The sequence below is a fragment of the Channa argus genome, chromosome 1 (genome assembly GCF_033026475.1).
Source record: "Channa argus isolate prfri chromosome 1, Channa argus male v1.0, whole genome shotgun sequence".
NCBI lineage: Eukaryota > Metazoa > Chordata > Actinopteri > Anabantiformes > Channidae > Channa > Channa argus.
Genome location: NC_090197.1, coordinates 33,801,729 through 33,819,269, shown reverse-complemented (window position 1 = coordinate 33,819,269; position 17,541 = coordinate 33,801,729). Strand labels below are relative to the sequence as shown.

The 17,541-nt window shown below is 39.5% G+C and overlaps 3 protein-coding genes across 7 annotated transcripts in view; 1 reads left to right on the top strand and 2 right to left on the bottom strand.

The window, feature by feature from the left end:
* Positions 1-5,183, bottom strand: part of pank1a (pantothenate kinase 1a) — a 283,668-nt gene extending 278,485 nt beyond the window's left edge. For 2 of the 4 annotated variants that reach the window (XR_010915076.1, XM_067514380.1), the window contains exon 1: positions 4,446-5,183. Coding sequence is in view for 2 of the 4 variants with exons in the window: in XM_067514380.1 (XP_067370481.1) it covers positions 4,446-4,719 (274 nt within the window). In the remaining 2 variants the exon portion in view is untranslated. Of the gene's footprint in view, positions 1-3,769; positions 4,027-4,445 lie in introns of those variants that run through there. The other 2 variants (XM_067514402.1, XM_067514393.1) reach the window with 2 other exon arrangements.
* A 351-nt stretch (positions 5,184-5,534) lies between these two features.
* Positions 5,535-8,318, bottom strand: zgc:65997 (uncharacterized protein LOC794398 homolog). Of its 2 annotated transcripts, XR_010915085.1 has the most exons (5): positions 7,947-8,318; positions 7,544-7,721; positions 7,301-7,395; positions 6,891-7,141; positions 5,535-6,169 (listed from the first exon to the last, which is right to left on the bottom strand). XR_010915085.1 is itself a non-coding variant. In XM_067514481.1 (4 exons), exons 1-4 carry the CDS (start codon positions 8,307-8,309, stop codon positions 6,950-6,952), a joined length of 828 nt encoding a protein of 275 aa, XP_067370582.1. In that variant the 5' UTR covers positions 8,310-8,318; the 3' UTR covers positions 5,535-6,949. The 2 variants fall into 2 exon arrangements, 1 of the variants encoding a protein (XP_067370582.1); XM_067514481.1 differs by having other exon boundaries at positions 5,535-7,141.
* A 328-nt stretch (positions 8,319-8,646) lies between these two features.
* On the top strand, positions 8,647-16,000 carry nphp1 (nephronophthisis 1). The gene is made up of 20 exons (XM_067514234.1): positions 8,647-8,977; positions 9,325-9,386; positions 9,511-9,571; positions 9,813-9,946; positions 10,137-10,335; positions 10,427-10,528; positions 10,701-10,834; positions 11,027-11,075; positions 11,197-11,284; positions 11,659-11,753; positions 11,878-12,006; positions 12,304-12,378; positions 12,635-12,745; positions 12,892-12,974; positions 13,106-13,182; positions 13,383-13,482; positions 13,923-14,035; positions 14,124-14,197; positions 14,559-14,603; positions 14,773-16,000. The coding sequence occupies exons 1-20, from the start codon at positions 8,912-8,914 to the stop codon at positions 15,049-15,051; spliced, it is 2,076 nt and encodes a 691-aa protein (XP_067370335.1). The 5' UTR covers positions 8,647-8,911; the 3' UTR covers positions 15,052-16,000.
* Positions 16,001-17,541: the final 1,541 nt, after the last annotated feature.

The following is a 17,541-nucleotide window of genomic DNA, read 5'->3' as shown; positions in this document are numbered from 1 at the left end:
TTATCGCTTTTTGTCGCTGATCAGTATTCAATACCCAAAACTCCTTCCATAAACAATACGAAAATTAAACATAATCCCACAGTGTTTATGCATTCTCAAATTCTGCAGGTGTCCTATTATCCTCACGTAAGTACACATATACACAACACACACACACACTAGGTCCAGTTAAAAGTCACTGTGACAAAGATCAGGGTTAATGGTGAGGAGTGATTTATGTTTATGCAGGGGAAAGGTCTCCTGCGTAACACACCTTGCGCTGCATGCCCGTGTTTGAGATATGCTTGTGTGTACAGCCTGACTTGAATAATAAACTCTTGAAGGCTTGATAAATGTTTTGCACTATGGTCCCTGTTAATCTTTTAGGTGCTGAAAAGCTAATCGGCAACAACTGTTTTAAACACATTTCCTGTTGCTTAACCTTTTGGCTCAAGTTTCTCACACAGGCTTTGTGAAAGTGTGTTGCTATACTGTGTAGAGAATACAGGAATTACACTTGTACAGCATGTTTGTGCGATAAGGCCAGAAAATACACCAATGTGCTGAAGAACATAATAATAAACTCATTACTAACCATAACATCACAGGATGTTTTGTCTTTCATTACTCTTGACTGATTTTTTTCATGGAGGAATGCCATTATTTGTGCTATATGTGACACTAAAATGCTTGGTTTATCGAAAAATGCTTCTTTTTATGTTCAATCATTACACAATAATGTAAAATAAATAAACTCAAACTGTAGATTATTTCAAAATATTACTTTAATTTTTGGCTGTATGATCCTTGACCCATCCTCCCCCTCTAAATCACACGGTCCTAATTTGAAATAATGGCTTGTCTGGGATTCCTCAGATTTAGACCTGCACTTTCGTTTGCTAGGTTCTGGTACAAAACTTTGTATTGGCAGCCTGTTTTTGTATTTTGACTGCCTGTGAACTAAATCAATAATTATACTATATGCCAAACTTTTACTTCTTATTCGGTCTGTAGCATTTATGTGTATCTGTTTTTGTCAAATATGATTTATGTACATAAGCTCTGTCACTGTGACGTAAAAAACTGTATATTGATAATTATACAGCGTACTAATAGTGCTGAGCTTTCTGTTTATATTTTAATGTTATCACACACAGCAGACACAGTGATGCAACAAATGATGCTTCAAAACCATGTGTGTTAATGACACATGGACACAGAAGCATCGGTCAACACCTTGCAAACACCAACACGCATACTGTATATTAAGTTGGCAAGCTAAGAGAGATGATTGTCTCTTATTTTTGTAAAGATAAACCTGTTGTAGGCTGACTAGCTTGGCACATTCAAATAACACACAGTTTTACTAATACCATAAACACAAATGTGTCTACAAACCAGTTTGAATAAAAAATGTGTCACACAAAAGCTTATAGAAAATGTATAAACACACACACAATTTACAATACATATTCGGCATTAATGTCTATACAGGTGTAATGCTAAATTTGCACATGATCTCCATGTAATACATAACCGTATCTTGGTAATGATCATTTTAGCTATTTTTGCATGTTTTGTTTCTATTCTCCATCTGTACTAAAACACTGCACATGTCTGTGTTGTTGGAGACACTCCGTACAAACTTGTGTAAACTGCAGGAATGTTCCGCTAATGTAACCCTGATTCTAAACCACCCCAAACATCTGAAAAAGACAAAAGGTGAAAAATCACATTCTCCAGGGGGATACATTGTGGGGTCAGCCCTTGGTGGTTGAAAGCTCTGAGGGTTATCTGGATTTATCAGGGCGGGTGGCTTCAATCCAAGGATAATTCAGCCATAAAGCAGAGGAGCTCTGACCGGACATTCCAGCGTTTACTGATGAGATGTGCCCTTAATTATGTAATATGGGCCAACTCTGTGGGTCTTTTTTTCCTCACCAATGGTCGCTGCAGCACCAGCTTGTCTGATTCTTCTCTGATGTTTCCATCCATAACTATAGACCATATGATGTAAGAAAAAACAAACCAATTTTGTGTACAGTTGTAGTTTCTCCTTGGTGACCATGGTGGTTTAAAGTGGGACTTTAGAACCATATATCTGCAGCTAACTGTCAAACTGTTAAAATTGCTTTCGCGGTTCTCCAACATTTTTGCATGTGATGATTCTGCTTTATCTTTCTGTGTTGCATATTTAATTTATTTCACAGAAATGCCCCCATAACTAAACTACATCAAACATTGGAACAAAGAAGTTATTTACTCAAGTAAGCATCACAGCAAGCAAAAGCCGTGGTTAACTGTTCTTACATAAATATCCCTAACCTGCCAGACCCAAAGCTGATGGTAAAAAAGGCTTTTAAAAGGCTGTAACTAATCATAAACAATTATAATATACAAGTGTCATATAGCCATACGATAAATAACTGCATCCCAAAAAAAATAATACAATGAGTAATTACTCTAGCAGATATAACTACAACATTATCACAATGTTATGGTATGCTATATTTCCTTAATGCCCACAGCCACACAGTAAAAGGCTGAACTGATGTTGGTCCCACTACTTCTGTGTTTTGCTGAATAAAATCTTAATACTTGAAAATAAAAACTCATTACAGTCATTACAAGACTCTATGGTAAGACAATAAACCACACTTTTGAATGATCAGCATGCTTCTGATTAATATACAGGCTTGTCACAAGTGAGCAGGTAAAAGAATGGGAACAAAAAGGGTCCCCACTCTTCTCTTTCCAAAATAATGACAAATAAGGAATGCTGACCACCCCTATCCAAAGACTGCCTCTCTGTTTTACCATGACAGGTACACAAAGCACCCTGGGAGCTTTTACTGAGCAGCCCCCCAAAAATGAAATGAGTATATTAAGTTAAATTTCTTTACCATGGGCAGCAATCATCCTGTCTGCTTAACTCAGTCAGGTCTGTTTGTCTGTCTGTTATTCTTAAACATACATTATTTGCCTTCTCTCATATTTCAAATAACCCCTATGTGGCCCCTGCGTTTATTATTTACAATCTTCACAGACGTCACCACCTGCTTGGCTAAAGGTTAATTAACCAACAACATTAGAAAAACCCAGAAAGATGTTTAAAAACATTTACAGTGGTTCTGAAAGGATCTGCACAATCCCCACACACTCTTATGTTCATCTGGATAATAAAACACTCAATCTACTGATTGTTGTTTTTAATAGCGTTTAAACTGCTTCTCAAATTGTGACTTTCTGCATCAAAACAAAGATGGCGGCCTGCCGACCGCCTAATCTGGAGTTGAATGTTCGGAAAAAAAAGGTTAAAAATGTAATAACTGTGCCGCAGACGAAATATTTTTTCATCCAGATAGTTAGAAGAGTCTCCCTTTGTGCCGGATATATCACCAGAAAACTCGGAAACAAGCGTTTTAAACGAACTGCGTATTCCAAAACATCGCGAGTGTCCTGTCAGTCTCGTTATTCCCGACATTAACGTCAACATAACAATAGCTACCGAGTGGGGGCGCTATAAATAATCAGGATGAAAACAAAAGGACACGGTAACTTTTGGACAGATCTATGATAACCCGGGACTGAGCAGTCTGGCTGAAGCAGTAATCTAATTCGTTTAGGAAATTAAGTGGCGTTAATAACTAAATTTCATAGTCATTAACGCCAAATTATAAGTTATGGTAGTTAATTAAAACTTAAATAAAGTAGTAAAAAGATTAAAAAATATGGTTTTATGCAGCCATCTACGTCTCTTAACAACAACGAAATACCAGCTCACACTTACCGGGTTTCTTTTCACTTATAAGCTTCATTATGAGGCAAAAGATCAGCTCACGTGTGCACACAAAGACGGAACTAAGACTTGTCAAAGAAAAACCTGAAATGCTTCAGTCAGCCCAGGTTATTTAAAGAGACTTCACACGCTGAAAAAAAAACGACACTTGTCTACATTCTTCACTGAAACTGCACGGTTTTCTAGGATGATCTTTACACACACATCACCCGAAACCATCGGTAGACATTGGGCGGGTGTAGGCGTCCCCATCTACCCTGCCTGCTGAAGACAAGAGTCTTGTGTTTATTGGCTGAGACAAGCCAAGCCCATTTATCAGGAGCTTTTTCACAACCGGGAGCCGACCAACCACGGTGCAGCAGATGCAACCAATGGTTCATTAAAACAATAGGAGATCTCCCAGGCGATGGCAAGCTTGTCAGATTAAACCAAATTGAGGACCCGCTGAAGGAGCAAAGTTGCAATTTAAAACACAAATTAACCACGAAACTATATTAGCAGTTAATAGGAATGCACGTTGGCTGTCACTCTCATTTCAACATGCCATGGTTGCGCAAACCGGCTGATCGGTATTGCAGGGGAGAGGGTTGCAGCCACCCGACCGGTTTCACACAACATACCGCAAACCTGTTTGTTTAGTTTTTTCTCCAAGTTGATTGACACTTACGGGGTCTGTGCCGTCTCATGGACTCCGTCCGCCTCCGTAGCCTGCATCTCTTGGCCGGGGATCCATTGCACTCGGCATCCCCCCCACGGTGCAGGTGATGCACGCCGTCAAAGGCGTCGATGCAGTTGGATCCGGTGCTGCAGCCAAATGCACTCCCACTGGCATTTGCGGCCACAACAACGTGCCCGTGAACCCCCCTCTGACTCTGCCCGTTGGTGACATGAAACGGTCCTGACGCTCCTTTCTTGTCCATCATTGACTTAGCTTTTTCCATGACAACAGCTAGAAAAACCTATCATCTGCAGCAGACAAAATGCAGAAGCCTAGCCGCTAGCAATGGCAAACCGTTAGCTTAGCAAGCTGATGTTAGCCGCTTCTAGGCTAAAGTTAAAACTTACTCTTTCCTCAGTGTACCGTTGTTTTTGCTGTAAACCATCGACTTAAAATTCGACGTGCATTGTTGGTTTGACGTATTAGAAAATTAGCAAGCGAGCAGCACTAAATCACAGCGTTTCCTTTGAGGTCACTCGCGGTCATTTCTCCACATTGAGATCCTGGCAGGCGCAGCGGCAGCCAGTGTGTTGGTGGACTGCTACGTCACAGCAGCTCCTCCAGCCTAGGCCTGAACCCGTTCACCTCCTCCGACCGGTTCCTTCCCCCCTCCCGCTGCAGTGGAATCACACAGAAATTCTTCACTATAACACAAAGGAGAGCAAGAATGGACTCGTCCTGTGTCGCAATGTGACAATACGTCGCAGTTGCTCTCCGCCTTTTTTTTACTGAACAAAGTCTAACGTATATTTACACAGGCTGTGCAGCTGATGGCTCTTTATTTACAAGCGCCATGGCCGCTGTCATTCCTCGTGATGTGTGCACAAAGCTGCCATCAGTCAGTGAAATTCAATAACCACATGTAGTTGCATGCAACAGCATAGCTTATTATAGAAATATATTTATTCCAGGAACAAAATAGACTCTAATAGCAAGTCTTTTATTATCATGCACATCATTTACTTCGGATGCCTGGGATCCCGAACACAATTGTGTGGTATGCTGCAATAAAATGCAATAACATAGAAACAGCCACACTTGGATGCATTGGTTTATTTTTAAAAGACTCGAAATATTAGCACTATAACGAAGGAGAACAAACGGAGCACTGGAGAGCAAGCACAGTTCAGTCAAGATCCAAAGGTCAAGGAACAATAAGGCAAATTGATAAAGAAAAATAAGCGCATCCATTTCGCAAGATATTTCTTTCTTAGAATTCACTTTAAATGCAGTCATACACCATACACTATGCTATGGGTAAGGGGTGGAACTGATACTACTACAAAAAAATAAGACTAATGTCAATGCGGAAACTTATAGGTAATGAGTTAAAAACAAACATAGCCATAAGATTTTATATAGACTTATATTTAGAAGGGGAGCACATGCAATTGAAGTTAGATTGATGGTGATGTACTATCATAACTTATACAGGGTAGAATAACAAGTATAGGAATATTGGGCTATATTAATCAGCATCATTACTGGCAGTGTTGTGGACAAACATTTCTCTAATGGCATTATCTGAATTGAGAGAAATCCATGATTGGGAATATTGTAGATGCCAAAGTGCACTGCCTGAGTCTTGAAATGCTGCCATCTTCTGGTAAAAGGTATGTTCTGCCAAGAGTCCTGCATGGTCCAAGGGTGATTGCATCTTAGCTTCCTCTTATCTTAAGATAGAGGAAACGATTACTATATGAAATATGAAAGGTAGTTGAAGCATAGTTGTTAATAATAATCATCTAATACATTACCATGGTAACCTGTACTAAAAGATCAGATAAATATGGTATGAAAAACATTTTACAAGATGCAGTCAAAGCAGTGTTTAGAATGCTGAGACGCTTTTACCTACTTGATTTAACAAGACCTGTAAAACATATTTGAGGTGACGCAGGTTTGATACTGAAAATATGTTGCTAACAAAATCTACTTTTCAAATTTTGAAAAATAAAATGAAAATTCTTTGCCAATCTTTATTTATTAAAAGGGCTTATTTCCAGCTTTAGTGAAAAGCTTCTGAACACAGAAATTTGTCATTTTCACACTTGGGACACCAAGCAGCTCCAGCCTCGATGCTAAATTAAACATCCCTCGGTTTTGAGCTTGTGAGTGGAATCAGCTTTATCATCCAATTCTTAGCAAGAACATGAATACACATGTCACTCACAATGTTAAACTGACAATGCAAAAACCCAACTTTAGTATGGTATTGCATTATTTCTACCACCAAAGCCCTTGCCATAGATCAGTAGTACAGGTATAATTGCTTCAAGTTGTTTAACCATAAAAAAGCTATACATGTCCATAATAGATGTAACAGAAGATTTGAGCACTTTGGCTGGTTGTGAGGTAGTGGAAGAGATTTGTCATGGACCATTAACAATTTACCGCAAAGTCTGCATACTGAGACATAAGGCGAATAAATTCCCTCCGTCCAGGTCTTGTTTCTACCACGGAAGTTCATTCCCATCCCAGCTGTATACCTTGCCAGTCTTTTCAATATTCAACGTTTCAATAATTTTCATTAGACAGTTCACAGAGTGCTGTGTACTGAACAACTTGTCTTTTGGCACATTCCTGTGATATGGCCGGGAGAGGTCTGTGTTTACTGTACCAGGATGTAAGGACACACACACCACCTGAAAAAAAAAATAAAAATCAGAAACAAGTTAATCAGATACCAGCTATGAGTATGTGTGCATGTGTAAGAACATCATCCATCAACTTCTCAATACAACTTCTATGTCTACCAAAAGTCTCCATTTAGGTATTAAAAACAAACAAACATGGGAACTTACAATGGGTCGACTGCGTCCCAACTCTATAGACAGATTCCTTGTGGCCATATTAAGAGCTGCTTTAGACATTCTGTAACTATACCACCCACCAAGACCTGACAGGTGGACAGGGGAAATCACACAAATGCATTAGCCTAAACACATAAGCATAGACACATTACTACAGAGGTTAGAAGGGAAAATAATACGGAAATAATAACCTTTTATAGAACAACTATATAAAAGGTTTTCTACATTACCTACCATTGTCGCCAATGGATCCCACTTTGGCAGTGATGTTGATGATAATCCCGCTGTGCTGTTTAACTTTCTCTACAGGCTGCTGACCAAAACCACCTCCCCCTTTCTGAAGGAGGGGGGCAAAGTGCTTGGCCATAACCAGTGGGCCCACCGTGTTGGTAGTCAATGTTGAAATAAGGCCCTGATTGGGAAAATGTGTCAGTCAATACAGATCAACTATTCAATCGATTGTACAATAAGTTGGGTGAATATGAGATGGAAATTACAGACATGCAATATGTACTACTACATGAATCTGGGAACAGAAATCTTAAATTAGTTTTACTGATGCCCAGTGAAGAAAACGTTTGCTGACTTGTTGAACATAATAGTGTAAATACAAATGTGCTTTAAGGCTGTGTTTAACCTGTGCAGACACATCTCTCAGGCTGGTCTCTCCTTTCCCGGTAGGGTGAAGTATGGCCGAGGAGTTGACAATTAGATCAACTCCACCAAAACTGCTCTTAACCCGTTCCGCAGCTTCGCGGATGTCTTCCTCCCGGTTCACGTCTAGTTTAAGGACCGTGAGTCTGTCCGGATGTTCACGGACCAGGGACCGCAAATCGACAGCTCCGTCTGGGTTTCGGCATGTCGCTATAACAGAAGCGGGGGTTTTGTTTTTCAAGATATGCTTGCAAAATTCAAGCCCCAATCCTCTGTTCGCTCCTTGAATGATAGCGATCGGAGAAGCCATGAGCGACGAATGACTACCTAGGCCGAAAAGGGACATAAAAATTGAGAGAGAGAAAGAGAGAGAGAGAGAGAGAGAGAGAGAGAGAGAGAGAGAGAGAGAGAGAGAGAGAGAGAGAGAAAGAGAAATGGTTTAAATTAATTAGCAATAAATACATTTCAATACTGCCAATGTATTTATATATTTCCATATTGAGTTATTTATTCACATGTATTTATATGTTTCAGCATTAATGGATGTATTGCATTATTTCTGTTTTTATTGGTTTATTTTATTTTTTACCTATTTGTCCATTTTGGGCCACCATACAATAACGTCACTCGAAAATGCCCCCCCCCCCCATCCCCCCCCGGGCCTCCCTCCAATCCAGTAGGTGGCGGAAGCTTAAAACCAATCGTCAATTAATCCAGGAAGAAAAAGCTTTTCAACTTGTGAGCATTTCTGTATGATAAGTTTTAAATATATTAAAGATGAATATACAGCAGTTTTGAAATATATTTACATGTAAGAAAAACACAATATCTAGGAAAGAACCTATTCCAGACAAGCCCCGAAGAAGTACTCTGTTGCTTAGCGACCAGAGGAATAGCGTCAGCTAGCACAGCTAACGCAAGGTTTATGCTTCGCAAAGCCGCTTATAAATGCCACCAAAAAGAAAAGGACCTTTACAACTTGTTCAGAGAGAAGTGGTTGAAATCCAGAAACAGGTTAGTTCTGGACTTCTTACTGACTGTGTACTTCTCGCGGTGGTTTGTGAAAGGAATAGCTGCTAACCTCAGCAAAGTCGTTTGGAATTGAACGTGACGTTAACGGTAACTAGTTAGCTATGCATTTACAACGGTGCAGCATAACGTTGGGAATACAAATGTTTTTGCACCATGAATGCTCTCGACTAACCGAGGATTATTAACATTTGATCATTTGGTATAATCTATTTTACAAAAAAGAAAAAAGGACCACTGTCAAAAACCAGGGTCAGATTAAAACAAATAAATAGAATTTGTAGAATTCAACTTCTTGTATTCTATAATGTCCTCGCATTGTCCTAATCCAGGTGGACAGTTTGGTGAAGGATGTGCAGAGTCAGGTTGGATCCAATGAGGACGCCTTTAAGAGGTAAACGTCTTTTAAAGAACCGCAACGGTGCTTCATGTACCTGAGGAATTTGGGCACCACTCCCCCTGGTAGAACTTATTGCTTTGAGGTTTGATTTCACTGTAATTATGTCTATGGCACACAGATGTCAAGAACTGCTGACGTCGACAGAGAAGACACTGAAGACACTTAAGAAACTGACAAAAGTAAGTGTTGTAATATCAGTAGATTTAATTATTATTCTGAAACCCATTTCAAAAGAACTTAATGTAATAATCAAAATCACATGCAACCAGTTCTGTTGCTAGACCAATGTCAGTTCTCACATTACCCTTGTTCTTAAATATAATACATGTGTGGGGCTTTTGAAATACTAAAACAAAATGCTAATTGAATAAGAGATGAAACAAATTAGGAGTAAAAATTTAGTGCTTGATGTCCTGCTAGGCTGATGAACTCGCCCCAGTGGGAAATTATGATCAGAGGAAACAGGAAGAGGAGAGACGACTACAGAACATCTCGGAGCTCCTGAACACACTGTCTCTGAAGCTTTCGCCACCAGGACCCAGTACTGCTGGAGGGTCAGAGACCTGTTTGTTCACTGTAAAGGAAAAAAAAAAGATTTTGTCAGATTCTCTGCCATACTTTGTTATATCCAGTGCATTTGAACTTTAAAGCTCAAACTTTTTTTTTTTACTTTTTCAACCTCAATAAAAAGAAAAACATTGGTGTAAAAATCTAAAAATATCCTTTTTGTGATTTGATTTACAGCAATTTTTCAGAAGACTACAGCGAGGATGATGATGATGACACAGGTGATGATGAAGACAGTGATGAAGATGTTGATAACGATGGCAGCAATGAAGAAACTGAGAGTAGAGCTGTGAAACCGCCCCTGCAGTCAAACTCTCACATCTACATAGTCCTCAGTCATTTCAAGGGAGAACAGGAAGGAGATCTGTCTGTTCAGGTGAAGTTTATCCTTCTAATTTAATTTTTTTAAAAAGGGTTAGTGTGTAATACATATCATTTTACAATATTTGTTTTCTGCTGGTCTTAAGAGGGGGGATGTTTTGAGGATTATTAGGAAGACAGCTGATGGATGGTGGTTGGCTCAGGACGCTAAAGGCAACAGAGGACTGGTGCCGAAAACGTATCTGAAGGTACATTAGCTGCTGACCAACACCTGGCTGTCAAATAAACACGCATTCGTCAGCTCCTAATAGCATTTTTCAGTATTTAACCCAACAACCTTTCAGCCACAAGTCTGCTTCTGTATTGTGGTTAGTATTTTAGTTTCCTCTTTATAATTTTAGTGTTGTGCTGTAAATTCAGATCGGCTCCACTATTGATGATGAATATGACGATGAAGATGATGATGTTGACAGTGAAACTGATGACAGTGATGATGAAAATGAGGAGAAAGAGTCAGAGGAGGTGGAAGAGGAAGATCAATATGCAGCTTCCAGGTGTTTTTGCATTTGTGTTTTTCATCAGATTATCTTTTATTCAGAAGGACCTCGTCCTTGTTTTGGGTAATAAGGTTTTTGACTGAGTTTGTTTATGCTGATGACTGACAACCACCAAATACCAGTCATTTGAATGTTGGTTTGAAACTAATAATTTTTATAAATCTGTAATTTTTTGTCGTTGTGTGACAGAAGTGCTTCGCATTCCAACTGGTCCATAGTCAGAAAGGCGCTGACCGAGGTAAAACTACATACTCTACAATGATATTTACTACTACTGATGTTACTGCTAATTTACTGTTCAACAAATAGTGTGTATGTGTAGTATAGTTGTGGTTTTCAATGTGTGTGTGTGTTTGCAGATTGATGCAACAGATGTGCTTTCTGCCATGGGGGCAATACCTTCAGGATTCAGACCATCAACTCTCACTAAACTGCTGGTGGAGGAAGGTTAATATAACTTATTAACAAGCCTGCTAACACAGTGGTTATGTAGCAAAATGTAATAGCATTTTATACTATCAAGTTTATTACTAACTGCAGGTAGGTAGGTATTATACATTTGAAGTTCAACACAGTCTATACCTGTGACTCGTGTGATAGAAATTTTCCTTCTCCCTCAGTCAAGTGTTCTTTCCTTCATTACGTACACTAGTGGCCATTTAATTATTTATAGCACCAATCACAGAGTAACACATATGGACAATTTGAGTGATTCCCCATTTTTGAACCACCAAAACAACTACCAGTGGTACCAGTTGCTATCAGTGACCGTAATGCTTTAGTGAACACCCATTAAATTGACAAGTTGTGTTTTTTTCTAGGTGTAACATACAGAGCAAGTCACTACATTCAGCCTGAACTTAGCCAATCACAGCTCTCCTTTAAAGACCTCTTTCTGAACCCAGACACCGGCAAGGTGAGTCTGTCCGTCTGTGTGTTTCACTGGCTGTATCTGGCACGTAACAATGAAAAATAATTTTTTTTGATTTCTCACTAAACACACCATCCAGTCATTAACATAACTGCCTCCGGTCCTGTAGGTTCGTGCTCGGCAGGTCAGGACTTGTGTTTGTTTCACTTTGTGGAGCTGCAGGATGATACCTACTCCTGGGGTTGGAGTTCAGGTCCTCAGTAGACACCTCCGCCTCTGTGCCTTTGATGGGATTCAGGTATTAGGGATATCTCTGTTGTGTAGTAAGTGTCAGTGTGGGAACAGCTTAACAAACACTGTTATTTATTAGCTAAAAAAAAACCACTTAAAATTCTGTCTGTTGTTAATTTGTTTCACTTTTATGGGAAAGAATGATATATCACTCTAGTGTTGTTTGTTGGTTTATTATGCTGCCATATCTCAGACCCCTATTTGTTTATGGCAACTCAGGGAAATTTTGTAATAATAATAATGCTAATATATTGTTATTCAGTGTAGCCTTCCTTACTTTTTACTCTCAGTAATTGTGTTTCAGGTGTTGAGTAACATCCATACAGTGAGGGCAACCTACAGTTCTAAAAGTCCCAAGAAGTGGAGCTTCTCTCCGAGGGTACGTCAAAGATTCTTGACCACTGAATTACAAACTAGTGGAAACCTTTGTTCTCAGGTCAGGTGATATGAACTGATGTGAACCCAAATGACTTCTTGCACTTCTTTAAAAAAATGATGGTTGTCACTCAAAAGAAGCAGAAATCTTCAATCCACAATCCACAATCATCACCTGACAAGCTCAAAACAAAATCTTGTGCTTAAATCTATCCTTTAATATAAATCTAGTGTATGAATGTTCTTGGTGTTTGCTCCAGATGACAGGCATCCTACCCACACTCCTGGATGGAGATTGTTTCCTGCGCTGTGACTCGGTCTCTCCTAACCTTGGTATTCTCTTTGAACTGGGAGTCACCTTTATACGCAATGTAAGGGCAAATAACACACACACTGATACACGTAACAGAGATCTAGTCAGAACAGATAAAATACATCTTTTTAAAACTACCATAGTAAGAAAACATAAGGTGTTTGGAAAAGAGCCATGTCCTAAATGTCCTTGTGTGTGTTTCAGTCAACAGGAGAGAGAGGGGACCTGAGCTGTGGCTGGGCTTTCCTTAAGCTGACTGATGACACTGGAAACCCAGTCCCAAACAGGTGCATATACATAAACATTTGTGTATCAAAACAAATGAATCCCATGCAAATATACATGTCTCATATGAATATCAATGAAGCCTACCACACCTACCTGCTGTAATACAACATATAATCTGATGTGTGTCTAGGACCCATGAGTTGCTGGTGAATGGTGGCACTCCCTATGAAAGGGATGTTGCAGTGGAGGCTTCACTCACCAAAATATGTAAGTAGAACAACTGTGATCAAGACTGGTTGCTTTTTCAAGACAACTCAAAATGTTTCCTCACAGACATTTTTAACAAACATGTGTCTTATTACATGAGGAAACATGTAAACTCTGATTTTAAAATAGCTTGATGTGAAAAAACAAACAAACCTGTAGCCATGAGGGTACAATAAGGGCATCTCCTCTCCTTCTTTAAGCCTCAACTGGTGTTTTCCAGCAGATACGTAAGGCCAGGTGTCAGCCCAAGCTGATCATAAAGTTGAAATCCATGAACAGCCGGACTAGGGCGGAGCTCAGGTGAGAGAATAAGCAAAAAAAGAGTCCTTCATGGCTCACCTCAGACACATGCATGTGTATGCATACAATACACAGCACACATACAGCAGAGAGACAAACACAGATGGGCCATTGCATTCACATTCACACCTATGGGCAATTTAGAGTCCCCCATTAACCTAGCCTGCATGTCTTTAGACTGGGGGAGGAACTAATGTTTGGTCAAGACAAGTGTGTTGAAATGTTAGTCCAGATTGTTTGGACCAGCAAAGGCAGCAAAACTCTCAATGTGCTCCATACATTCATTTTTTGATAAGTAATGTTCCCAGCACCTTGTTGAATCGGCCACATAAGAATTAAGTCTTTTCTAAAGGCAAAAGGAGTTCCAAACCCGTACTACCAAGGTGTACATGAGCAAGTGGTTAGTCAATGTTAGTGACAAGCATGTTTTCCCTTTTCAGTCTCCTCCCAGACACTCTGCTGCACTGTCAGAGCTGCATCCACCTGCTGGTTCTGCACAGACAACTGCTAGCTGACACATTACTTATGGAAAGGCCTACCATGCAGAATGCAGGTAACAAAGCTTCAGCGCCTCTTATCCAAATCAAAGATATTCACAATTTTTGTTCAACTTGATTCAGTAACCTTTCTCCCTGTTACAGATCTAATATGTAGTCCTATACTGTCTACCTTCCCTGTACTGCTGGATCAACCAGATCTGCTGGATGCCCTCAGGGTCAGTAGGGAAGGCATGGCCGTGCTTTTCCAATGTCATTAGAGCAGAAATTGTCATATTCCTCTAATTTGTTTGTTTCTATATAAGTTTTATTTAGCAATTAAAACTTTTACAAGTATTAATGCTACCAAATAGTTTTAATGTCCTTTCTTCAGTAATATTCAGCATTTATGCCAGAGTCTTACCTTAGGCAACATAAGAAGCCTTTGTAACAGTATTTAGACAAAACAAATCATTAAAAATCCTCTGATGTCCTCAGTAAATAAAATATATACATTTTAGTTTAGTACTTATTATTTAACACCCAATCAATACAAATCACTCACTAATATTAGAAATGTAATTGCCTCTTTTCCTTCAGATTGCCTGGCTGCATGGTTTGACCAGAATGAGGAGGGCACAGAAGGTGAGGGGGGTGTGTGTGTGTGTGTGATTACAGTACAAACCTGTAGAGGATGCTGTTAGTATGTGTAACCGTTTGTTGACGTGGTGATTTGTCTGTTCATCCAGTGCATAGCCACTTCAGTATGCTGAAGAATAATATCAACTTTTCATTCTTCACTGTGTGCTTACAGAGAGACTTGACCTATCTGAAACAGGATTTTGTTAAAGTCTACATGTCATCTGTCTACATCCTCCTCTACTCTCCGTTGCTGCCCTGTTATGAGTGGGCGGACGCTTCCTCAGAGGAGCAGCGAGCCAGAGTCATCTACAACATCCTTGATTCTCTCAAACACATACAGTACACCACTGACCAACCAGGAGGTCCAGAGGTCTTTTTTGATCCCATGCACTCACATCTCGCCTTTGATGTCACAGAGTTGACCTTTGACCTTCTCAGTGTGGCACATTGACAACAGCATCGTCACACCCAAAGGGATTCCCATGCTGTCTTATTGTGCTCAGTCACAACTTCACTGGTTGTTACTGAATAATGTCAAAGATCAGCGGCTTGTCCCTTCAGGTGTCGCCACAGCGAAACGTGTTCCGCATGTTGTTTTGGCATGAGCTGTTGTGCCAGATGTCCTTCCTGCTGCAATGCTCCCCTTTTGCGAGTGGGATTCGAACCCGCAGCCTTCTGCTTCTTTGTTAGGATGACTGTGGCGCAGGAGGTAGTTCTCCTTACTACAGGTATAGCAGTCGTCCACCAATCCCCCAGTTGTTGGTTCAATCCCCGGCTCCTCCGGTGTGTGTGTGTGTGTGTGTGTGTGTGTGTGAATGAGAAGCAGTGTAAAGCGCTTTGAGTGTGTCAATAGGTAGAAAAGTGCTATATAAATGCAGACCATTTACCTTCTGCATACCAACCAATGCTCTACCACGCCTCCTTACTACTTTTGTTACTAAATAATGTCAATTAAAAAAAAATGGTTTATTAATAAACACTTATTTTAGGATATGTTACTCAAATATAGTATGGTAATATAGTATATAGGATGATAGTGTATAGGATGAAATCAATGCGGTGCCCATAAGATTGAGGGAACACTGAGTAATTTTATGACCAGGAGTAAATTATGTCACACCAAGACGTTAGTTGCAGTTACTTTAATAGTTTTGGTCTTATGAGATTTTCTGACAATAATAATACTGAATAATATAATTGAAGCTTCTATTGTAAATATGAACAGACTCATTCTCTCTATTTGACATTGTGACAGGAAATAAAGGTTTCAGTTTTCAGAAAAATGCTAATACAGTGCAAACAATTACAATTCTGCTTTATAAACAACAACATTGTTAGAATGATTTTATATGCTGCTATTTATTGCCAAATATTCTGTTTTCGAATAAAAATTCTGTGGAAGCGGTTGGTTTGGTACTTGTTTGGAGTTTTTATTTATTTATTTATTTTGTTAAACACTTGTCATCTGACTGGTCAGTGAACTGGTTCATTCATCTCCACCCATTTGTTCAACATCATTCATGTGTGCATGTCTTTGTGTGTGTAGTGTAGCATTACAGGGTTTAGGATCAGTATTCAGGGTTAATATTTAATCTGCCGTCATCTGTTTATAGCCTGGTATAAATGAACAGGAGCAGTGAGAGGTTGGGTCAGTCTGGGTAGAAACCCTCTCAGATTTAGCCACTCCACTCTATTCTAAAAGGTGTGGTTAGGATCAGTACTGTCCAAACCGATGTAAATCACCATCATTCCACTGGAGCACTTTTGTGCACACTTGACCAACATTTGATGAAAATATTTCAACCACATTTTTTAAAAATGAACAAGCATCCTTTACTGGACCCATTTGCTGATGTGTTTTAATAGTTTTTGGACAACAATAGAGGTCTACGGCATAAATGATCAAGATAGTCTAGGTGGCGGGCTAACAAGTGACCAAACACAACTTAACCTCTGCCCTTCAAACAGCCTGTTAGTTCAAACATGAACTGACATGCACTTAAAACCCTGTAGATCTCTGCTCCACAACTGAAGTCATCTTGAAAGATGTTATCAGGTAAATAATACTTTATATCCCGTACTTCCACATTCCTGCTTCATTGCCATGGTGTAGTGACCACTAGATATTGTTTAGAGTTGAGAAACTGGCTTTCCATGAAAGGGATAGTAATCTAAAGCCAGTAATAAAAAAAAAGGGGGAAACTCTTTCAGCAACTTAGGCAGGACAGAAGTTGCCTGTGGAAGTTCTTTTGTATAATAACAAAGAAATATCACGTTGCCACACAGTTGTTTGGTGTCAATGGATGAAAGAAAAGTCCACCTGCATAATCAAAGAAATGGTCAGGAGTCTTTGTCATTATTAAGTTGCAACGAAACCAGTTGTTTCGGGACAAATGTCATTCCTGAGGGGTGATTCACTGTTGTGGGTATTACAGCTTTTGAATTGATTCTCTGAAATGAAGAGTAGCAATGTGTGAGACTAAATATGTTGATTTTATGGGTCAGTCTCCCAAGGAGTAAACTGTAAAGAACAATATGTTAAAATGCAGAGTCAAGGCAAAGTGCCAGTGATTTCTGAATGCTAAGCTAGTAAAAAGTAAAATGTATGCACAAACAAATGAGGTTTTAATCAAAACCAGTGAACATTAAACATTTACTTGAGTTTTAATTGGACAATTTCTTTCATGCAACTTCATAAAGTCAATAATAAGCTGTGGTGCACTTCCAATCTGCCTCTTGTGGGTTTGTCTGTGTAATCATGGTGGACAGAATTTTGTGTAACACCTGTTACTTAAGGTTTCTTGACCACACCTGGAGCTTGCTCCACATCCGCTTAGATCTTGTTCTTTGTCGATGTTTATAATCTGTGATATTTCACTGCCCACATTGTAAATTTCCTATGTTGCTCACTTCTGTTGAAATCATTTCTATTGCACATCTG